General features: G+C 35.1%; 2 protein-coding genes across 4 annotated transcripts in view; one reads left to right on the top strand and one right to left on the bottom strand.

The window, feature by feature from the left end:
* The window catches only part of qtrt2 (queuine tRNA-ribosyltransferase accessory subunit 2), a 17,669-nt gene extending 7,615 nt beyond the window's left edge, over positions 1 to 10,054 (bottom strand). For 2 of the 3 annotated variants that reach the window (XM_016441243.1, XM_016441241.1), the window contains exons 1-6: positions 9,838 to 10,054; positions 9,461 to 9,729; positions 8,136 to 8,191; positions 6,023 to 6,099; positions 5,598 to 5,807; positions 1,853 to 2,052 (exon numbers count right to left, since the gene is read on the bottom strand). In XM_016441243.1, the coding sequence (XP_016296729.1) occupies positions 1,853 to 2,052; positions 5,598 to 5,807; positions 6,023 to 6,099; positions 8,136 to 8,191; positions 9,461 to 9,660 (743 nt within the window). In that variant the 5' untranslated portion in view covers positions 9,661 to 9,729; positions 9,838 to 10,054. The remainder of the gene's footprint in view (positions 1 to 1,852; positions 2,053 to 5,597; positions 5,808 to 6,022; positions 6,100 to 8,135; positions 8,192 to 9,460; positions 9,730 to 9,837) is intronic. The other variant, XM_016441242.1, reaches the window with a different exon arrangement.
* Positions 10,055 to 12,369: 2,315 nt separating this feature from the next.
* LOC107654233 (coiled-coil domain-containing protein 191-like) lies at positions 12,370 to 23,905 on the top strand. The gene is made up of 16 exons (XM_016441240.1): positions 12,370 to 12,634; positions 13,118 to 13,156; positions 13,492 to 13,621; positions 13,709 to 13,846; positions 14,031 to 14,433; positions 15,088 to 15,232; positions 15,848 to 16,038; positions 16,236 to 16,479; positions 16,546 to 16,985; positions 18,211 to 18,287; positions 19,986 to 20,068; positions 20,144 to 20,245; positions 21,194 to 21,337; positions 21,927 to 22,079; positions 23,222 to 23,376; positions 23,540 to 23,905. The coding sequence occupies exons 1-16, from the start codon at positions 12,557 to 12,559 to the stop codon at positions 23,709 to 23,711; spliced, it is 2,694 nt and encodes an 897-aa protein (XP_016296726.1). The 5' UTR covers positions 12,370 to 12,556; the 3' UTR covers positions 23,712 to 23,905.
* The last annotated feature ends 686 nt before the right edge of the window (positions 23,906 to 24,591 follow it).

The raw sequence follows: 24,591 nt of genomic DNA, 5'->3' as shown, positions 1-24,591 counted from the left end.
TCAGCTTGTAACACTCCAAAGAGAAAGGAAAACTTGAAATCGCATCATATGACCCCTTTAAGGTTAGAAGTTTGGATAGTTGCACAAAGCAAAATGAGGAGCACTAGCACATTCTGACATGTACAAACAGACACACACGCACACACATTCATATGTTGGGGGGTGGTACTTCATGTTTTTTAAAGAGGTCTCATGTTCAACTAGGCTAATTTAATGTAATATTGTGAAATAGTTATTAATTTAAAATAATTTTTCTTTTCTAATACATTTTAAGGTATCATTTGTTCCTGTGTTGCGATGCAAAGCTGAATTTTCATTACTCCAGTCTTCAGTGTTACATGATCCTTCGGAAATCATTTTAATATGCTGATTTGCTGCTCAAGAAATATTTCTTATCATCAATGTTGATAACAGTTGTCCTGTTTAATATTTTTGTGGAAACCATTATTCTTTGATGAATAGAAAGTTCAAAATAACAGCATTTATTTGAAACAGAAATCTTTTATAAGATTCTAAACATTTTTAGTGTCACTTCGTTTATTTTTCCTAACCGACAACCGATGCTCGTTAACCGATTATTAACAGTTAACCGACAAGATTATTTTAAATTAGAATTGAATTAAATTAGAAAGGATAAGTGTCTGTGACCCGTTAAAAATACTAACATTTGTTTCCCGTGGATTAATATTACATGCGCAAAAAGCAGCAAACAACAGAACATGAGGATTCACAATGAACTTTTCCACGACATTCTAATTTATTGAGATGCACCTGTATATATAACGAATAAATAGGCCTATATGAGAAATATATTTTTACTTAAATAATAAATTAAGAAAATGAAAGAAAAACGGTGCAACAAGTAGCTAGTAAGCAGAGTTTCGGTTCATTTTTGTGCTGCGCGAAAGGAAACCAGATGGCAGAAAGCTGCATCCTATTTTTCTTTAGGCTTATTTTACAAAAGCACAAAGATTTGTTTTTATTGTGAATGTACACAAATAAAGGCAAATCTTTTACAATTCCGATTATCTTTATGACTAAAAGGAGTTTTTAACCATGCAGCAAACCTTTTTAAATATTTTGATAAATTACTAAAAAATAAATAAATAAATGACTTTTTAAACCGTTTAACTGATTGTATTAATCGGTCAAAATTCTTACGGTCGGTTAACGGTTAACCGGTTAAAATGAACATCCCTAGACTGTCACTTTCGATGAATTTAATGCATCATTGCTGAAAAAAAGTTTTTTCAAAACTTTTGAACAAAACATAACAGTGTGAAAATACATAGTGTAATAAAAGCATAAATACTGCAGCACAGAAACATCTTGTCCTGCTCTAAACCTAAATTATGTATCCTGTCCTTCAGCCCGTCTGCCTCACAACCTTCTCCAGCTCCAGTTATTTGTGACCTGAGATACACCCAAGGGAAATGTCGGTTTCTAACAAGACTATAAAGCCCAGTGGGAAGCGTCACTCTTAAGACCCCGCTGTGCCACAAGGACGCTTCTAAATCCACACTGCTTTACTTCTTGCCATTGTCTCTGTGTGATTCTGTAACCTCCTAGTCAACCTCAAAGAGAGGGAGATCAGAGAAATCAATCATTACACCACAAGGAACTCAAGATGAAGTCTGTTCCTGAAACCTTTCTAACCCCAGCACTTCCAGTTCCCTGGAAGGGATGAGGTGGTTGCTATGGGCTGCTGGTGGAATGGAGTGTTGCTATGGCTGCTGAAAATCGAGGTGCATAATCAGAGAGTAATAAGTTTGGGAAGATCTAGCCACTCAATCTCCGACTGAAGAAACGTCTGAGCCTGAGAGGCAGAAATTTAAATAGATGCCTTTTTTACCTGGGTTTTTCTTGGGGAAGCTCTGCAGATGTCGCTTTAATCAACTGAACCCTCACATCCTGGTCCATGGCAGCAGAATGAAATCCATCCAGGACAAATCCGCCCACAGGACGCTTGGCAGTCTCTCGTGCCGACCGGAGCCTCTCCTCCAAAATGTCTCCACCCTCCACAACTCCAAATATCTCGGCCTGTTTTAATTCCTGTAAAAAACAGTACATTTATATTTATTTATTTAACCCTTTGGTGCTCCTTATTTGGGAGTCACACTTGTGATCTTCACGGTCAAAAGTGACCGGACACCTAAAATGTAACTTTTTTTCTCTCCAGTAAAATCAATGTAATATATTTTTGTTCAATCATATTTTTTATTTTGTATTTTGATAATTTCATGGCACTAATTAATATTTATGCAATAATTATGATCAATTTCTGCCCATTGAAATACAAATTTAAAAATATATATATTTTTATATTACTTTTCAATGAATGCAGAATTTCATGTTAAAATAGAGTCAATGCCTTTAAAATCCCATTTTTGAAGCCAGATTAGTGCCATCTGGTGAGAGTAAAATAAGAAAAACCTCTGCAATTCCATGGTTTAACCCATAGATTCCTATATAGCTTTATATAAAAAGCCTATAAATTCTCTAATTGTTTTTAGACAAATACTTTTTTATTATTAAATTGAGGGTTTGGATATATATTTAGACATTCTCAAAGACAATTTTTTTTTTAAGGTTTAGATTTTTTTTTGGTTTGAAATATTGATTTGAAGCGTCAGTTTTTGAATTATTATACTACAGTCAAACCTGAACACAGAGAAAGCATTTTGTTACAAAAAACAAAAATTAACAGAAATGTTTTATCAGCGCTTAATCCTTCTGGGTCTGATCTGATTTCAACCTCTTATTTCAGTTTTCTGACTTGTTTTGTTTATATGGTTATAGCCATACCAATTAATTTGAGTGTGTATAATTGTGTATGTTTGTGTGTGTGACTGTGACTGTGTTCGAGTGTAACCTCTTTCTTGCTGTCCACTTTTTTACTGCATTGTAGCTGAATTATTGCTTTTATTTTACATATTTGCTGTGTTACAGTCACACCAGTTCATAAGTGTGTGTGTGTACGCGCGTGTGTATGTGTGTGTGTGTGAGAGTGGATGTGTTGGTTTTGCACTGTTGATGTTTTAGAGTTTCACCCTGTCATTGCTGTGTACATTTTTCTGCATTGTGTCAGATTTGTAGATTGTACAATCTGTTTTTGTCGATTTCCCATTCATTTCCCATTTCATTTATGGTCTGTCATTTTTGACCGAAGATCACAAGTGTGACTATTTTTTTTACCACCACTTAGCCTGCTCGAATCAAGCCCTCAATTTTTTTGTGTTCACATTCCAAATGCCATAAATGTCACCAAGTTTCGTACAATTCCGATGAAGCTGTGATTTTTAAAAATTCAAAACAGAAAATCTTTCGGTCAAGAGTGACTGAAGAGCACCAGAGGATATATTTGCATATTTTACTTGAAAGATTTATTTTTTAAATAATTTTTTATATTATTTATATATTTTTCCACTAAAGGAGGTAGAGTTTTTTTTGCATTTGGCTCCCAAACTCTGGAATAACCTTTCTGATAACGTTCGGGGTTCATACACACTCTCTCGGTTTAAATCTAGATTAAAGATCTTTTTAGCCAAGCATTCACACAATGTATCTCCTAACTTTGTACTTCAGCTATACCTGATCAAATGCACATTTTCATTCTTTTGTTTGGTTTGAACACATCATCTTTGCTTGGTTGCAACAGCAGCTACGCTAATTTTGTCTCGATTTGCTTCTCTGTTTCTGCCACGGGACTTGCATCCCGAGGCAACTAGGAATTACGCAAGCTTCAGTCTGGATCTAACCCTTGCGAAGATCTGAGATGACCGAACACCTGAGAAGAGATGATGCCAACGCCCTAGAAGACCTCAGATGATGCTAACCCTGGAACAACATATAAAACTACTACATTTTGCTTAATCGCAACATTTAATCGCAACAAATAATAATACAATACAAGTTTATTTGTATAGCACATTTAAAAACAACTAGTGTTGACCAAAGTGCTTTACAAGGCTAAAAGAAACAGACAATAATGACACAAAGCATTTAAGCACTAGAGAAACAATAAAAGATAAAAATAAATAAAAGCCTAAAATAAAAATATATATATAAAATAGAGGAGAAAAGCTAGAGTCAAAAGATATTAATGCCAATATGAGAGTCAAGGGATATTGAAAGCCACGGAAAAAAGCTACGTTTTCCGGGCGGATTTAAAAGTTGACAAGGTTTGGGCGGATCTGATGTAGGCTGGAAGGCTATTCCATAACTTAGGACCGATGACCACAAATGAGCGATCACCCCTGTTTTTAAGTCTGGTTCTAGGAACATATGGTAATTAGAGTCCCTAGATCTAAGTGATCTAGACTGAGAAAGCGGATGCAGTAGTTCAGATAGGTACTGTGGTGCCTGGTTCCGCAAAGACTTAAAAACAAATAACAACATTTTGAAATCAATTCTGTATTTGACTGGTAACCAATGAAGCGAAATCAGAACCGGTGTGATGTGATCACTTTTACGCTTCCCTTTGAGGAGCCGGGCTGCGTCACGTTAATTACTAAACGTTAGTTAATTTTAGTCAATTGCTAAAAGTTAAATACTATTAACGATAATTGCAGTTAATAGTGTTCACTGTCTGTTTGATTATGTGTAATTTGTAACTAACTGCATGATTCTTACTGTACATTTCTGCCATAGGCACCACTAATAACCCACTCTTAAATATAATGTAGAAACTTCAAATTTTCTGTAAGGCTGCTTTGCAACGAAGTTGTGAATGAACTTGAATTTAACTGAATTTGCGAATAAGCACTGTTTCCATCTGACGTGTCAAAGAGAACAAAATTGTCACTTCCTGATAAACTGGCACTAAATATCACAAAGAAAAGTGGGAGAAGCCACTGAATGTAATAATTTTCATATATAATAACTGACTTGTGCGAGCAGACGAAACATAACGAATGCGGAAGCCTGCTGTTCGGGAACCCAGTCAAGTCAGACTTTGCTCGGGCAGAAAGAGATGCTGTGCAATGAGATCAGTCCACTGGTTAGTCAGGTTATGCCGTCCCATTGTGCAAAGTCACATGACTTTTTTTTTTTTGATGCGCATGGAGGAATTTATTCAGCAAATCTGTTTCCATCTCCCATTATTTGCATTAACCCTTTCTCACACAAGACAAAAACCAACTCAATTGAGTGTAAAAACGTTTTTTTTTGCAAATTAAGTTTAGTTTTTTTTTTTCGGAATTTGGTGTTTCCATCACTCGTTTCTGATGCGATACTTCAAAATGCGCACTAAAACAGGGTGACAGAAACATAGCTACTGTTATAACTTATGTGTTCACTTTAAACACACTGTAAGTAAAAACTGTCTCAACACCCCACTCTCCTATGTTAAAATCTAAGTTTGTCATAAAATCTCAGAATCTAAAATAAAGACAGATTCAGTTTAGAAAAATCTTAAAAAAAAAAAAAAAGAGATTGTTTAGAAGAATCTTTTTGTATAAAGTCTTTATTCTGCTGTTTTTCCTGGCAGTCGAGCCCTGAACAGTATAAAATATGACCATTTGTCATTTTTAAGGGAAATGTATCCTGCAGTCACTAACAAGTATTCCAGTACTGAGTATGTGTTTTTGTGTAGTAACCTGAGTTTTCTGGTGCAACGCCAGACATTCATCCAGATGGGCCAGAGTCCTGTCCACTGCTTTACGGACTCTCTTGCGAGAGGTACCGGCCTGCCAGGTCTCTCCGTCTGCCATGCTCTGATAGCAGTCCGGCTGGATAGCTGCCTGAATTGCCATGAACCGAGCCACTGTCAGCTCTATCCTTCCACCGCTGCCCCACACCGACACTGTCTGTTAAATCACACACAACCATTAAATCCCTCACAATTAACAGTAAAGGGATGGCATAGCTTCAAAGGACACAAAAGCTCTCTGTAAGCCAAACCGCATCAGTTGAAAACCAATGAGATTTTACTAAATTGACTATTTGTAATGATTTAATGGAATCTGAGTCAGTCTCAGTGACAAAAGAGGCTGAAAACAACCATTCGACACAGTTCTCTAACCTTGTTGGTGACGTGACCGGCGGGGCTGGAGTTCGCAGAATCATGCAGAGAGCAGAAAAGCACAGTATCATGAAGACCTGCGTAGGAAACCATCAGCACACGTCAGAGAAATAGCTTATCAGACATCTACTGTCTACAACTCAAGAAGCTACTTCTAATCAAAACAGACGTCTTGCATACAAATTTAAAACTTTTTAACACCAGTTTCAATGACTTGAAATTTTAAAATTATAAATAGTGCAAACACAACATATAACAAACTGCAAAATACACTTGTATTATTCATCCATTTACTAAATCCTCAACAGCAATAGAATGCATAAGAACAGTTCAATGCAATCAGGCAGAACACTTGTTCTTTATTACAAAACTGTTTACTGGCGAAATAAACAACCAAGAGCTCAACTCATTATTCTGAAGATATAAAAATGCATTTATATGGAGATTAGGACAAATTGGGGCACTGATGAGTGTCGTCGATGGCGAAAGTGTACATTTGAATAGCTTGTACTAACTAATTCCCAACTGTAGATTAGACAAACGTGAACATGTATGATATGAACATGAAGAGGAATCTAAATTTGGCGGTATTGTATGGAAATGACGGAGGTGAACTTCAGTGACCAACATTATCATGTACAATAATTTTCTTTTTGTAATTATCCAAATGGAGAGCTAGCAGCTGCCTCAAGTCACCCTTTCAAATGTCTTCACGGTCACACATCTTAATATCGTGAATGCAATTACCTTTCTCATTTCTGGTTGGATTGCTGAAGGCAACGACTGAAACAGTGCCCTTCTTTTCATTACGGTTGCAAAATGAAAACTGAAAACTCATTTTAAGAAAATGCATCTGTGGTATGCATCCAAGCATGAATGCCTAATTATTTCTAAACAGTCACTTAATAGTCAGCGAGGGAGGGAGAGAATCTGAAAACATGCCTTCAGAACTAAAAATTTCAAGTTTCAAGTTTATTTATTTTTGAAGTTTTGCTGTCACCTTCAAGAACAGTTTAACTATTCAAAAATTCTAGTACTGCAAGCAAAAGAGAGATAATTTGATCAAGTCCTTCAAGTCTCAAAACTTGTGCAGGATCAGCCTATAGACAATTACATTTATTTTAAAATTGGGATCATCTTCAAAAGTGTAATACTTTCTTCCACAGTCTCAGCTCCAGAACCTTCCACAGTCTCAGAACCAGAATCCACTTGATGTGTGAATTTTCAAACTGTGTGAACTGCTTCTAGATCTATTAGCCAACTGAGAAAATGTTTACACCCACACTGCTGGATAGAAATGACTTACAATGCTTTTGAAAATAGCAGAAAAGCAACAAAGATGATCTTTTCAAGGACTGACTTTCCAATGATCTTGAACAAACTACCAGTGACAGTATGTTTTTTTGAGTAGAATCTGTTAGCATTTCTATTCATCTCAATAGCAGTTGCTGGACTTGAATTAATTGATTTAAGTCTGCCACATTTGGCTGAGGACCACAAAACTTTTTGCGTCAATCACCTGAGCTGTAAATGCCACGTGACTACTTATGTTAGAACCGCAGGAAATGACAACAGTGAGACTAGCTGATGGTGCCACAAAAGCTCCAAACTTTTCATTAAAATGGTGATTCACCACTGGCAAGATTGGATTTTAACAAAATTTGGCTGTCTATGCAGTAGAAACTCTTTTTTTAAACCAGTGTGCTATATGATTGGAGAAAACAGAGAAAAAGGCATGCATGGGAACAGACATCTTGGGGCCTCATTTATAAAATGTTGCGCAGAAACCATCCTAAATGTAATCTTTTACGATCATCTCTCAAATATGGTCTAGTGATTCATAGAATGAACGTACGCACAGAAAACACACATATGCCTCTCTTTCAGATGTGAAATCTATGAATCGCAAATGATCTTGAACTTGCGCGTAACTGAATGGTTTCAGCTCTCTGCCTTGTAAACTACTCCTAATTAATGTCATTAACATAAAAGAGCACCAGTCATCGTCCAAATCCTTTAATTTAGAACAGCAATCTGCAAGAACAAATGTCTGAAGACATTTTTAACCAAGAAAGCAAATAACTAAAAGTTAGTAAAAGAGTGAAATGCTAACCTGCAAACTTTCTGACACCCTCTTTGAATTCCTTCAGAACCTCATGATGCTCTGCACTGAAAAAGAAAGAGTGCTAAAAAACAGATGTATCAAATAAATGATTAAAAATAAATCAAACCTTTTCCAACATGGATTTTTTTTTTGCAGAAATTAATGCGAGATTCATCCCTAATAATACTTTAATAATTTTATTTTTTATTTCCACTACTGGTCAAGAGGTTTTTTTATGTTTTTAAAAGAAGTATCAAGGCTGCATTTATTTGATCAAAAATACAGTAAAAACAGAAATGTTTTTGAAATATTATTACTATTTTAAATAACTCTTTTCTATTTTAATATATTTTAAAACGTAATTGTTTTCCTGTGATGCAAACTCAGTTTTCAACAGCCATTACTCCAGTTTTCAGTGTCACATGAAAGTTCAAAAGAACAGTATTTATTTGAAATAAAAATCTTTTGCAACATAACATCTCTGTCTTTACTTTCACTTCTGATCAATTCAATGCACCCCTTTCTTTGAAAAAAAAAATAAATTCTTTCAACAAAAAAAAAAATCATACCCCAAACTTTTGAATATTATTAAACAGTAAAAGCTGTTTCCAACATGAATAATAGTATGAAATGCATCTTGAGCAGCAAATCAGCATATTAGACTAATTTCTGAAGGATCATGTGACACTGAAGACTGGTGTAATGTTACTGAAAATTCAGCTTTGCATCACAGGAACCTTTTTTATAAACAAAATAAATTAAAAAAAACAGCTATTTTAAATTGTAATGATATTTCATAATAATACTGCTTTTACTCTATTTTTGGACAAAGTAGATGCAACCTTAGTGAGCATTAGACACTTCTTTCAACAGCATAAAAAACAACAAAAAAAGATTACTGTTCCAAACATTTGATCGGTATGTATAAAACGCCTATCAGGACCTCAAAGTCACTTTACAGATGACAAGACAAAAATCTAATAAATTACTACTCTTATAGACTTCTATATACTGTGAATGCTGTGAAAACTGACACACCATCAAATTTTGTGAACTGAGATCTGTCAGCAAGTTATGCCATTTTACAGACCCACATGTTTGGTTAGAAACACTGTTGGCCAAATATTAACTGAATGTATAAACTGAATTTATAATTTAAAGGGGTCATATGATGCGATTTCAAGTTTTCCTTTATGTACAGTATTTGAAAAATAATGTGTTTTTTGAACATTAAAGCATGTCAACATATTCTGTTACACCAAATACACAAAATAATGATCTTTAAAAAAGCATCATATGACCCCTTTAATATATAAGTATAATAATATTCTTACAGGCTATCCACTGACACCTGAGTGACTGATGGCAGGTCTCTCAAAGTGTGTAAAGTGTCCTGGGTCAGATGAGGAACAGTTGCACAGCGAGTGTACAGGAGACAGCCAGGCACCTCCAGTGAATGCTGCCCTGATTTTCCCAGTCCAGTCAAAAGTCCCAGGCGACATCCCTGTACCACTCGAGACAGTTCCAGTTTCATCCCACTTGTGGAGCTGTAGCCTCCTAATGTGAATGTTTCTCAGATCTAGAGGAAATGACAGCTCGTCACCTGCAAAAACAACATTCAACCTCTTTATTCTCTCATTTTCCAGAGGGAAATAGTGTTTGAGATGCACACATGCACTTATGAATGAAATACAAGACATAGTTTACCAACCTGAATTTACCTACTTTATATCGGAAAGCAAAGTTTACTACACAACGAGAACAGTACGCCGCGAAAACTTGTTAGCAGTGAATTAAAAAAAAAAGCCATATTCGATAATAAATCTTCTCAATCTTAGCTGCCTCAGAAAGTAGGACATGTGGTAACTTCAGGTCGCAGAAATAGTTCGTAGCACTTTGACTCGGGTCTCACATTTACGACGTCATAACGTTTCTACAGCGCACTGAGCGCAGAGCTGTGTATTGGATTTTTATATAGGCTACATATGGCTGCATTACCGGTATTTGTTGTTGTTTAATGCAATTATTTAAGTAAGGTTTTCTTTTGTAGATGGTTTATTGTATTATGTGCTTACCGAAAAATAACTTGTACACCAGGGTGCATTCAGATCAAGGTTACTACAGTTAACTAAATATTAAAACTTATTGAATTTTAGCTATAGTTCATAATGCAATAATAAATAAAGATAATTTATATATATTCAATTCATAAACCCCCTCCCTCATATTGAAATGGTAGAAGCAATGTGTCTTTAGATTTTCTCTAAGAATCGCTCATTAAATCTGAAAGTTACATAATTATTTTATTTGGCATAAAATCAGAGACCAGCTGCCGGGACCAGGTGGCTGAAAGCATTTATGTAGTGTTTAATTGAATATTTGTAAGTATTTCATATTTATATTGTGTTTGTGCATATATTAATATGATTGTATGTATAATCAAAAATAAAAAACATTTTAATCATCCTTTGGGGTGACTGCCCCAGGACATTTCTACCTTACTTCTGTCAGTGGGCTTTTTGTATGCAAAATAAAAAGTTTAAAAAGAACATTTAGGCCTTTCTCTCTAAAAACAACTCATTTTAAAATCACCTACTTTCTTAATAATTATTGTTTTTTTTACTACAGTAAACACTATAAAGGTATCAAATATCCAATAAGTTGACAAATAAATTATCATTGCAATTTTTATTCATTGGTAACAAATTTAATTTCACCTTTTTGTTTGCCAATAAGCACTTATAAAACATGAATTCATTTTAACGTCTATATTTTAAAGTTAAACCAAACAGACAAAAACTCTTTACTATAATTAATGCCACATTTAGCTTGGGAACTGGGGATTTTACTTCATTTGAACACCTTGATAAACAACAAATATTGCAATACCAGTTGTTACACTTAAGTATCTCGACTAAATAAACACAATTATCAGGATCTGAAATAAATCACCACACAAGAGCCGGTAGGATCGTAGGTGTAACAACCACTGATCTATAATAGAGATATCCTCCTGACTACCAGGAAAAAAATTGTGAATTTAGTATTTTGTCAAGTCATTACATTGTTTAGAGCAGGGCTGTCCAAACTCGGTCCTGGAGGGCCAGTGTCCTGCAGAGTTTAGCTCCAACCCTAATTAAACACACCTGAAACAGCTAATCAAGCTCTTACTAGGCATAGGAACTTCCAGTCAGGTGTGTTGAGGCAAGTTGGAGCTAAACTCTGCAGGACACCGGCCCTCCAGGACCGAGTTTGGACAGCCGTGGTTTAGAGCATAGGAAAAATTTTGAAAAACAACATTTTTGAAAAATTATATTTTATTCATATGTTATGCCATGTCCTCTATAGAGGACATCGGGACTTTAAAAAGTCCTGTTTAAAAAAAAATAAAAAGACATGAATAGACATGAAAAGGCAAAAAGAGTGGGATTTTTGTTTTAACCAGAAATCAATTTTCATTTTTTTATACCAAACTTTATATAAAGATGATTCTCAACTATGTTATGAAAGATATTTTTAAAAAACATTTTTTCTTTATGCAAAATGTGTGTAAAATGGCCATAAACGAGTTTTTCCATTATATACAATGTATCTATAAACTGTATCTAATTTGCATATTAATGTGTTTTTGGGGCAACATAGAATGAACAAATAAGTGCAATAATGGGAGTAATAATTAGCAAGATTATAATAATATCTAATATTTAATAGGAATATTGATATATAATTTTTTCTCTATTCATTTGTTGTGTCTCCCAAAATTTGTAATAGACATGCTTTAAGTCCTGGTGTCCTCTAAAGTGGACATGTATGAAATTGATGTCCTGTTTCATAACAGAAGGTCATATTTTGATTTGAAACCCCATAACATTTTCCGGAGATGTTGATTTATGACAAACAATTTGTCAATTAGTCAGATTGAAATGATAATTACAAAATATTATCATACATTTGATCACTAAATGAATGTCAGCCATTTTTAAAGACCAAAGAGAGGGAGTGGTCATGGTGAAACATCCAATCATTTGGTATCTCGGACATCCAGATTTAAAACTGTGACATGTAACGTCTCAGAGAAATCGCTCAAACATAATGTCCTCTACAGTGGACAAAACTCCATAGCTGGTAGTCAGGAGGATATAAGTTACATATCTATGGTAACAACCGTCTCCATGGTTTCAAAGTTGATGCTTCAGCTCGCGTCAGTTCTTGTTGGGATATGTAGTTCTTTTTAGACGCCAACTTATTCTACGTCACTTTGCGTAAACTACAAATCCCACAATTCCATTGCTGGGCGAAAAGTTTCTCATTAAATTTGGTATAACCTGTCCTATACTGTAAATTGCTGCTACATACACTTTGCGAACATGTAAAAATATATTATATTAGCTTGCAATCCAAATGCATGCCCATGTAGCCTACGAGCGACCATGGCATATCCCACGCACAGACCGGATATTTTTCGTTGGAAAACGACAAAGACTAAAACGCCAGGCAGTAATAATAAGGCAAGTAAAACCTGCTTTCTCTTTTCTCACTCGGTTCTTCAAAGATTTAGCTTCGGAATAGTGTTTTTCTTCGTTTCCCTTTTTTTTTTTTTTACAATATTCAGCCAGAGGTAACGAATCTAAATAAATGTCACACTCAGGTTATCTTTGGTCATGCACATTGGTTATTAGTAATTAATAGATTTGTGGCTCAGCAGAAGGATTTAGCTCAAATGTGCAAAGAAAACCCCTTCAGGTGTATCTACAAAAGAGCCAGTTTAAGGTAACACTGGATATTTATCCAGGGATTAGATGTGTGAGGCCAGTGTGACTAAATATTCATATCAGTTTATGTCAAGTTCAGGCATTAACAAGGTTGGAAGACGCTTGGTTTAACCCAATGATCAGCTCATAACTGTAGAGAAGCTGGTAATACATTTTAAAGTCTCAGTCTACTTTGAATTGAAACAATGAGCAGAGCTGAATTCATATCTCATATTGCAGGTGCAGCTGAATGAGAATGACATAAAGCAGTGGGTGAAGGTAAGTACATTTCAATAATTTGAATTCATGTCATGCAGAAAATTAATGCATATGTATGAAATTGCTTGTGAATAAGAAGTGCGCTTAATTGTATTGAATGTGCACTTGTAGCGTACTTGCAAATAATATAATAATCACTTAAGTGTACTTAAATATAGTACACTTGCTTGACTGTTTCTTAACACACAAGTACATTTTTTAAAAGTGCATTCCATAATATTTTATTTATTATTTGCTGTTAACATTCCAAAAGTGTTTGAAATGTGTTTTTTTTTACAAGGGATGCATGGTCTGTGTTTATGTATATTATTTTATTTCTGTTTCATGCTTCTCAGAGGGTGGAGAAGGCTTCAGAGTTTGCTGTAGCTGAGGTGTTTTCCATCAAGAAACCATGTGGTGGTAAAAACAGTATGGCGCTGCAGACTGTAGAGCAGCTACAGGATCATAATGATGCGTACAGTGAAGGTAATCTTTAACAAATTAATATTCAGCACTTAATGTATGTGCAGGTTTTTGTAATCAGTATTCCACAGTTCCACTTGTATTCCACAGCTCAGTCCATTCTAAGTGAATGGATGAACCAGAAGTTACGTCTGGAGCTTGAAATGGGCGATGACGAGGAGGAAGAGGAGATGGAAGAATCCAAACAACTTGTTAAAACCACACAATCCAGCTATAATAACTTTGATGGTACAAATGAAACAAAGGAACATTTGAAATTTTTTTTTTCTAATATTTATATTTTATTTTATTTAAGCTTTATTTCAGTTACCAAAAACATTTTTAATAGTTAATAATAATTTATTACTTTTCGATTTGTTTTAGTTAACATTAACAAAACTGATCTAATCCAGAGTTTGTCTTTTTTTATTAGACATGTACTTTCACCTAGCACAGGAAGAGGAGAACTCTGTAGTGCACAATTTCCTCCAGGACCTGATGGAAACCGAGGTTTTGGACATGGGGATAGTGGAGGACCTTAAAGTAGACTCTAATCAGAATAAGAAGAGATGGAGGGACCCTAGTATTACCATGGAGGTGCGTCACAAGCAGGTAAAGGAGAACCGCATGCGCAGAGACACTGAACGTGACAAACTGCAAAAAGAAAAGGAAGCGCTAAGGGAGGCGCGAGAGGAGGCATGGCAACTGGAAAAGGAGAAGCAGCGAAAGAAGCGGCAGGAGGCACGCAGACAAGAAGAACTGATCCAGCAGGAGATGATTCGCCTACGCAGAGAGATGGAGGAGAAGAGGAGTGTGGAGCAGCTTGCACGAAATATGTACAACAACCACAAAAGTATTTGGGCACTCTAGCCACAATTAAAAATGTATGAATGTCAAAATAAAAGCAAACAAATGATGCTAAACCTTTTTTCTAAACTTCACTTGGCATCTTTACCGCTCACAAGGTGATTTTTAGTTAATGTATGAAGTCAGTTAGGGGAACATTAACTAAAAATCACCTTGTGAGTGTTCATAGACAAGCCTGATCAAAGGACCATGGGGCTTTGGGACACAAACATCCCACTATATCCACTGCAGTTGTTCTATAATATATGCATGAGTATTTAACTTTGTTTTCCTCTTTTGCTGTTTTAGGACAAGACCATTGGTGAAAAGTAGCCTAGTTAGAAGAATCTGGTCATACATTTATTGAGAATAAATTTCCACATTTCTCAGTGGTTGAGGCCCATATTTTTGCTAAATGTTTTTCCTTGAAGTGCGCATTTGTCCGTTTTTTTTTATTTTTTATAAATGTCACTTGGTTTGATATTTTCTTATTTAATGCAGTCACATTAATACATATTTAATTGTGGTTTAAGTGTCCAGATAATTTTTAGGGCAATTATATAATTTTCTCATTTAAATGGCATTCATATTTTTGAAGAGATGATTGCGTGACCATTATTAATTTTTTTTTTCATCTTGAACAGGGAGAGGGAAAGGCTTCAGAAACAAAGGGCCACTGAAAACTCTCTCATTCCAAAACATCATAATTCCACACAGAAGAAACAGAACAAAGACCTTCAACTTAAGCTGAAGAAGCTGGAAGCCAAAGTTCACCTTCTCAATTTGCAGGTTAGAAGACATTACAGTTTGATTATATTGTATGCATATATAAATTAAATAAAAAACTATAATAAATTTTTTTTATTAATTTATTAAATAAATTAAATGCAGTAAAATTAATACTACTGTGATATACACTCACAGATATAATTTACTAATGTTATAATTTATATATATTTTAAATATATTTATATATAAAAATACAATGTTAATATTACAGTAAGAAATGACACACTTATTCAGCAAGGATGCATTCAATGGATCAGAAGTGACAGTAAAGACATTTAAAATGTTACAAAACATGTAATAAAAATCTGTTTAATAAACAGATTAATAAATGCTGTTCTTTTGAACTCTGTCCATCAAAAAATCTTGAAAAATGTCACGTTTTCCACAAAAATACTAAGAACCACAACAGTTTTCAACATTGATAATAATAAAAAAAGAAATGTTGCCTTACCAAAGCGGCATATTAGAATTGTTTCTGAAGGATCATGTGAAGTAGAAGTGGAAAGTGCAAAGTTCACCTTCTCAGTTTGCTGGTTAGAAGACATTATGGTTTAATTATATTGTATGCAATACATTATGTTTTTTCTAAATGGTTGCAATGCATATATGTTTTAGTGCATGCACAGGCATTTTACGGCATGGTACTCAGTGATATTGGAAAGAAGGGTGCGCATGGGGAAGGCAGCGGCGCTGTGTGATTGGAGGAGGCAGCTGAAAGCGTGGCGGGCATGGGGGGCTCTCGTCTGGGCCAGAAGAGAGGAGAAAGAGGCTGAAAGGACTGAAGAGGAGCTAAGACTGGAGCACAGGCAAGAGAGCTCAATTTAGAAAAACTTGTCACTGTCAACATAGGGCTTAAACAGCCTGATAAACATTTGAAAGAAAAGCAAAGCTCTAAACGATAAGACTAAAAGAGCATGTTAATTGCTTAATTAAAGGTTAATTTAAGGCTTTAATTCATCTTGGCAGTCAGACTGGTTTTAAGTCATATCTGTCTTTCCCACAGGCGCTGTCAGCAGGCAGTGGAGAGTTACCGCAGGAGGCTTTTGAGGCGTTGCCTCAGTGATTGGCGTGTGTGGTGTCAAGTAGAACGGCATCGCAAGGAGCTTCTCCAACAACAAGAAGAAACTCGGCGGAAAATGGCTGCTTTGATCAATGCGGCAGCTTCTAGGAAACTAGGGGCAGAAAAATCTCCACCAGTTACTAATACACCTGAAACACTCAGTCCTACAGAAAACGTCAGCCATCAGGTAAGGACGTATACTGTAATATTTTTTATTCTGATTAAACTATTCCACAAACTTTCTTCATTTCAGGATCAGGATGTGGCAGCAGCTCCAGAAATCAGTTTACCAACTGCACAAGCCACTATCAAGACTGGCCGTTCAGAGGCCCCGCCCACTCAGGCCTGGCAGGTGATGCGTCGTCATGCCGCTCTCTCATCGGCCGAGCTACAACAGGCCCGTCAGGGGCAACAGCAGCAGACCTCCCGAAGCGGAAATGCGGAGCTTCGCGGTGGACAGATCAAACACCGCCATGCGGCCCTGCAGCAAACCGTAGCTGAGCAGAGGCGTCTTCTGAAAGAGCAACAGGAGCAGATTCGGCATCTGCAAGAGAGACAGAACATTCTGGAACTGAGACATGAGGCAGAGAAAACAGCACTGTTAGCAACAGCTCCTCCTGGAGCTACAAATACATGCTGTCCACCTAAACCCAGCACAGAGACAGCAAAAGGAATTACAGAAAAACCCTCAAGGTACTATCCAGGTACCCTGTCAAGGTACCCCCATGTGTGAGGCATATGTCTGGAATATATTTCATCCCAAAATCAAAAGTATATTTTTATTTTGCATGTATGCAATCCATACACCAAATTCATACTTCAAAAAGACCCCCATACACCAAATTCTTTCTCATTAGTGTAATACAGTAATGAAAATCACAAAATGTTTTTAAATATTTTTCATTGATTAAATAATAAATTAACAGAAAAAAAAAGATTAAAATCAGCATAAATTTAGTCAAATAAATAGTACTATGATGTGCATTTACAGTTTTACAAATGTTAAAATGTATATATAACTCAAATATATTCATATAAAAACTAATATACAATATATTAATATTACAGTAAGAAGTTAAATTGATCAAAAGTGACAGTAAAGATGTTTGTTTATAAAAATCTATTTAATATATAGATCATTAAATGCTGTTCTTGTGAACTTTCTGTTCATCAAAGAATCATGAAAATGTATCACATTTTCCACAAAAATATTAAGCACTACAGCCATTTTCAACATTGATAATAATAAGAAATGTCTCTTTACCAAATCATAAAATTATAATGATTTCTGAAGGATCATGTTAAGTATAATTAGAAAACAGATATTTTCAGTTATAATAATATTTCACAATATTACTGTCTGTTTTCACTTTATTTTTGATCAGATAAATGCAGCTTTGGTTAACATAAGAGACATTTTTCAGAAACATTAAAAAACCCCAGACTTTTGATAAGTAGTGTGTTATATACAAAATGTAGTATTATTATTTTTATTGCATAGTATTTATTTTTATTCATTACTTTGATGAGAATGAGATTTTTGTGCATTACAGTAGGCTGCTATTTAACTATTTAAATGTGCACAAGTTGCAAAAAAATATTAAAGTAGGTATCATTTTCTTTTTTTCTTTCAAATATGGGGTGAAATATGACCCTGATGTTTCTTGACATTTTTTGTGAAACAAATCTTTACAGTTTCTTCACATGAAGAGAACAGAATAAATATAAGAAATCACCTTAGGCACCAGAGTGGATCAGAATGTAATACTGGCTTGTTTCATGTACTCAATGTAATCCCTCTAGATTTTACCAAAGGGTCACTTCCCACAGCTGTTCTATCCGTGTGCTCGCGTGGGAGACACAATGTCTGTTATTAGTCACTATTTCACAAAGATATTCATTCTCCTCACAATCCCAGAACAAAGAGTGCCTCGGGGGAAAACGCCAGCAGCCACACCAACCAAACAGCAGCCCTTCCCCATCCTGCAGTACAAGGTCAGTCATACACATACACAATCCAGCAGTTGGAAAACTGTCACTATGGTGGTTCCAAGCATGGAAAATTAATTTAATGGCTATGCTCTAGTTTTAAATCCTCTCTGATACTGAATGCATTGAATACAGATGCACACAATCGCTATACACTCATAAACCACTTGTGCATCTCTATGCAAACCAAGAACGATACCAAAACCTCACAATGGCTCTTCCATGTGTTAAAACCTTGAGCTTCATTGTTATTGAATACATAGTCATATTTGTTCAATAATCAGCAGTATCTGAGGGAGGTTTTGCACATGGTCGCGTCTCTCAGCGGGTGGTTGTTAACAGCCCCCATGAGTCAACATCCTGCCGAGTTAAATGCCCTGTAGATTCATCAATGACATCCACTATTTTTGATATTATCATTCAATCTGTGAGGCAGACTGTCCTGGCCTTGGCAATAACCAATTAGATTTTTCTCACAATGAAAAACTGACAAGCCAATGTCCTGCTCAGGGGTGCGTTTCCCAAAAGCATCGTTAGCTAACTAACGTTCCATTGAAATCTATTGGTAACGATGGAACTTGCGACCATAGTTGCTTTTGGGAAATGCACCCCAGATCTGATCCAAATGTTTCCTCAGCAAATGCAAGGTCAAGTTTCGCAAACACAGCCAGTCGTACATGCTGATTGTGTAATCAAGTGTTTTCCCACCTCCTACACTTAAATTACTGATACAATTAATAATAAATTAATATAAATTAATAAGAAAAGTCAATTTTTATTAAAAATATTTTTTAACATGTAATTTAGTAATTTTGTTTCAGTTGAGCTTCACATTGGTGAGCCTTGAATTTTCAGAACTGACAATTTTTCCACGTATAAAAACACTACATATATGCTATTTTTACATTTATAACAAAGTGGTTAAATGTACCAGAAAAGCAAAAAAAATGTTGAAGATATTTTTCTCATTTAATTTAGTAATTTTCTCATTCAGGTGAGCTTCACCATTGTTGAGTTTGTATTTTCAAAAATGATTTTTTTTCCCCTTAAAAACACTACTTTTATTAAGACGTAACTTTATTAAGAAGTATACTTTTATTAAAAAGTCTACTTTTATTAAATATATTTTTTTATATATATTTTTCTCATGCTGTTGAACTTCACATTGGTCAGCTTTTCAGAACTGATTCATTTTCCCCCACTAAAAAAACTATATTAAATAAGTCATATATATATATATATATATATATATACATATACATATATATATATAAATAGTAAGCTGATAACTACCTTATGAAAAAATATGAAATAATAAAAAAACAGAGAGAAAAAACGGGAATGTGCTACATACATGGGTATTTTCCCCATATTTGAAATATCTTGATTCTAAAACATTTTTGTCACTTTTGGTGCCATTTTTGCCTCAAGCCATAGTGAATTTCTGATTCTGGTTGCAATACATGACTTAACTGGTGAAACACTACAAATGACAATGAGATTTTCAGTTAAATCAGTTGGTGTGATACGGGACGCCGCCTTGAATGCAAATGCAAGCAACACAAACAAACTTGTACCAAAAAACCATAAGATCAGAAGAACATGCTGCAGAACTTCACAGTGACCCTTTAATCTGGCCCTTTACTGATGTCTTGGTCCCCAGCCAACTCTGTCTGTCACTTTCCTTTTTTATGTTTCATTCAGCCATGGAGGAACGAGCACGGCAGCGTGCCGAGCGCAGGAGAGAGATAGAGGAGCGGAGGAGACAAAAGCAGGAGGAGAAACTGGTAAGACTTGCCTCTCTTCAAGCATAGAAATGTGTGAATGTGATGAAACAAACCTCTCCGTGTTTTGTTCTGTAGGCTCAAATGAAGGCAGCTGAGGAGGAAAAACTCAGAGCTGAGGAAGAGGAGAAACTAAAGGAGATAGAGAGGAAGAAGGAAGAGAAGAGGCAGCAAAGAAAGGTATGTGGTCAAACACTTTATCATGGGTTTTATGTAATTGGATTGTTAATTTTAATTGTTTATGCTACGGATGTGAGTGATAGTGCAAATGGTTGAGGAGAGGGGTGTGTTTACTTTTTCAAGTAGCTGTTATGATGATTTTCAGCTTTTTTAAATGATGAAACAGGTGGAAATAATCCCAAGCCTATCAAGGGAGAAAATGGTAAATTAACTGGTTTTATTCAAGTTTAAAACATCACTGAATCAATCTAAATACATTCATTTATACCAACAAGACACATTTTTATGAGTTAAATCTGGCAGAAATGATGGAAGCCCATTTTCACTACAGAATAGAAAAATAAAAAAGGTAATTGTGACTTTTTATCTCAAAATTCTCACTTTATTCTTGCGATTCTGAGTTTATATCTCACAATTCAGGCTTTTGTGAGATATGAATTTGCAATTCTGAAGAAGAAAAGTCTGATATGTGAGAAAAAGTCGCAATTACCTTTTTTCATTCCATGACAGAAACAAAGAACAGAATTGCGAGATATAAAATCAGAATTGCGAGAAAATTCAGACTTGCTAGTTTATATCTTGCAGTTCTGTGTTTATCTCAATTCGGACTTTGTTTCTGACAGTTCTGAGAAAAAAAAGTCAAAATTGCGAGAAACAAACTCTGAATTGTGAGATAAAAAGTTGCAATTACCTTTTTTTTATTCTGTGTCGGAAACAGGCTTCCATAAGAAATAGCTCTTTAAGTTAACAATTGTAAGTTACGACTATTTACATTGCAGGATACCAGTATGTAACCACCCAGAATGCCCTAGGAAGGAACTGATTAGCAGTATGCTAAAAACCACTCAGAATAACTAGGCAACAATGTAGCACTGTTTTGCATTAGCAAGTGTATCTAGAAAATGCAAAAATGTTAATGTATTCATCATGTTTATAATGTGAACTTAGAGGGAACTTGAGAAACAGAAGAGAGCAGAACGGGAACAGGAACTGTCAAAGCGGGCGGCCCAGCACTACCTCAGAACCCTGTTACTGCGCCGAGGCCTGGCACCATGGAAAAGCCTGCTGGAGCAAAGCCATGTCAACACACAGGTCAGCGGTGCTACTGCAAACACACACACATACACACATGGTCTACAGTGACAATGCAGGCCGTTCGCCTGCTTTCCAGACAAACACTCACACACTCAATTATTCATCCAAAGAGTTATGGGCAGCTCACACACAGACAGGAAGACCAGCTGTTGCCTTGCATTAACTCTTGGTCCATTCCCCAAATTTTAATGATGTTTACAGTATACGGTTGCGTTTCCACCTGGCTAACCACCTGTTTTCGAAATAAATTAACAGAGAGCGGATATCTGAGATTCAGGAGGGAGATGGAGTGACTGAGAGGGAGAGATTGACAAGGACACAAAGAGAGAAACACAATGGCTTTGAATTCAGAATATGCATTGTTGTTTAGCTATTGATCCACATCCATGAAAGCAGATACCGCAAGGTTCAATTAGTTCCAAAACTAGCATGTGCGTCTATAATATCTCTACAGTACCAACAGGAAGTCACCGGGGGAAAGTTTGCAATCCATAAAAGCCATGGGAATGTATGAGTTGATGACGGTCTTAATTAAAGCAGACCGTTATTTATGTTCGGGTGCTTTTGCCTTTTCGGTCTCCACCAGAGCGCGGTGGATCATTACACAGTGGCTCTGCAGAGACGCTGCTTCTGCTCCTGGCTTCAGTCTGTGGATGAGGCCCATGCAGAGAGAGAGGCTAGCGCCAACCAGCTGTATCACCGGATCTTACTTCAGAGGGCTGTGTGTAGCTGGAAAAGGGTAAAACGCCACACACACACATAGTCTGATAGGAAACTGTGAATGATTAAAAAAGCTTCGGATTTTGAGTTCTTCTGGTTGACTTTTAAATACATTTTTAAATAAATCATTTCATTCATTTGTAATAAATTCAATAAATATGTATTATTTATTCATCATTTTAATATAATAATTTTAATATTAAGATTTATTTATTTAAAAAGTCTTATAAATGTAATATAATTATATAGACATTTATTTGTAGACATTTTTAGACAAAATTATTTATAGACTTTTTATTTATAGATATTTCAACATTATTAATTTATAAACAAATAAATAATTGTATTGTTTATAATTTTTTTATAAATAAATTAAATTAAAAAAATTACATTTATATAGCCAAAAAGTGTCTTATTGACTTATAAATTAATTAATTAATTTATAACAAATTAAATGATGTATTGTTTAGTCATTATTTTAATATTTGATACTTTAATCTTAATATTTATTTAAAGGTCCTATCAATTTAGTATTAGTAAAAATAGAGGCATGTCTATTCATAGACATGTATCATATTGTATTGTTAATTTGTTTATAATAAATTTAATTAAAAATTATACATTTTAAGTTCTATAATAAAATTTGGTTTATCGGCCATTAATAAGTTTATTAGTAAATTAACTTTACTAATAAATAATTACATTAAATTATAATCAATTCAATAAATATTTATTATTCATTCAGTATCTTAATTTTTTATAATTATTTTAATTATAAACACGAAATAAATATGAATTAATATTTATTTGTTTAAAACCATCTTATCAATTTAATATAAATATACATATTTACTTATAGACAATCTATGGACAATAATTGTATTACTTATAATAAATAATTTCAAATAAGTTATTACATTCATATAATTCATACATTCAAATAAAAATTTATCATTTATTATCTTTACATTTTCTAAGGAACTTATCAGTTGTGCTTTCCCACCAGGGCCTTGCTCTGTGGTTTCTTACAGGTCTAAACAAAAAGAGCTTTCCGACAATTTATTACTCAATTAATTAATTTATATTTTGGGTTAATGATATTAATAAACTCATATCCTTAATTATGAGCAATTGTCTATGTTTGATTTCAATACTTACCAGCTAAAAGATCTGCGCTTTATACTGGAAGCACGAGCCGAGCGGTTTCACAGGACACGGACCCAGAGGAGGGTGTTCATGGCCCTGCTGGATCACGCTACAGAGGAGCGAATCACAGCCTGGGACAATGAGCAACGGGCAGAGCAGCACAACAGCAGGTCAAGACATCCTTTAGTGTGACAGTTTTACTGCACCATAAGGCCAAAACATCCTTTCTAAACATACTAAAGATAGTAGAAGAAATGTATGGGTTATTAAGAATTTTCAGTATTTAGAAAAATGAAAATATGCTTGCTGACTTTGGTTCTCTGGGCTTTGTAGGAGAGCTGTCAAGAAGTGTTTTGCTGGCTGGAGGCGACTTCCTGTTGTCTTGCGAGAAGAGAAGGAAAGAGAGGCATGCAGAGAGCAGCTCAGACGTAAAGTGGCGGAGATTTTGCCCGACTTCCGCTCCTCCCCTATGGACTCCCTGTGGCGCTCCGTAAATCCTCTTTAACGGCACACACACACAGGCTTTACATGACATCAAATGACATTGAAAACATCTGCAGCTTGATGAGCCTCCGTGTTTAATCATTTTACGCTAGTTTATTTTTCCATGCTACAGTTTAATTGAACAACTTGTAGAATGAAATGCATTACATTTATAAAGCAGTCTCACATGAGACAAATAAACTTCCCGATTCTGAAGTGCTTCTTAGCTGTTTCTTTAGAAGGCATTTAATGAAAGGAAAACAATTTTGATTCAAAAACGCTGCGATAATTCATGCACGTCAAAATGTAGCCGGATGGTACGCACCACAGATTTGTCCCCAGCTGAAGCAAATGAAAAGAAAATACACACATGGACCTCGAATAACAAATATGATGCTCAACATAAAACATTCATACTGAGATGACAGTTTTAAAGCGGTGTGCTGTCTGGAGCATTTTGCATCACTTCCGATGTCCCAAAAAGGCACTAAATAAGGCTTGATACTGAATGTGCGTTCACATATAAGACACACTTTGAAGTTGAGAGAACAAATATTAGACATTAAATCCAAAATTGGTCTAGCTAGCAGTGAATGTAAACCAGAAATGCGTGATTTATACATGAAGAGTTCAGATGCAAAAGCCTGTAAGTGCCATCTGAAGCATTTTTCTCAGGCTCTCATGTGTAGGTTTAGTAATTTCACTTTAATGGCAATGAATAGGTTTTTTTCATTGCCATTAAAGTGAAATAACTGAACATAAATATAGGAGTCTGAGAAAAATGCTAATTTTAGAAGAAAATTTCAGATGGCACATCTGAACTCTTCATATATATATATTGTTTTTTATTGTAAATGCAAGTTACTATTATTATTATTATTATTTAGAAGCATTCAAGTATT

This window comes from Sinocyclocheilus anshuiensis, unplaced genomic scaffold (genome assembly GCF_001515605.1).
Source record: "Sinocyclocheilus anshuiensis isolate Anshui unplaced genomic scaffold, SAMN03320099.WGS_v1.1 scaffold655, whole genome shotgun sequence".
Classification (NCBI taxonomy): Eukaryota; Metazoa; Chordata; class Actinopteri; order Cypriniformes; family Cyprinidae; genus Sinocyclocheilus; species Sinocyclocheilus anshuiensis.
Note: the sequence above shows the minus strand (reverse complement) of the source record. Positions and strands in the feature narration are given on the sequence as shown.

Bases quoted from the DNA above. Each gene is read 5' to 3' on its own strand.
- LOC107654233 (XM_016441240.1), top strand. From the start codon at position 12,557: ATGGCATATCCCACGCACAGACCGGATATTTTTCGTTGGAAAACGACA. The intron at 13,847-14,030 runs GTACAAATGAAA...TTTTTTTATTAG, and splicing joins CAGCTATAATAACTTTGATG to ACATGTACTTTCACCTAGCA. The intron at 15,233-15,847 runs GTTAGAAGACAT...TATATGTTTTAG, and splicing joins TTCACCTTCTCAATTTGCAG to TGCATGCACAGGCATTTTAC.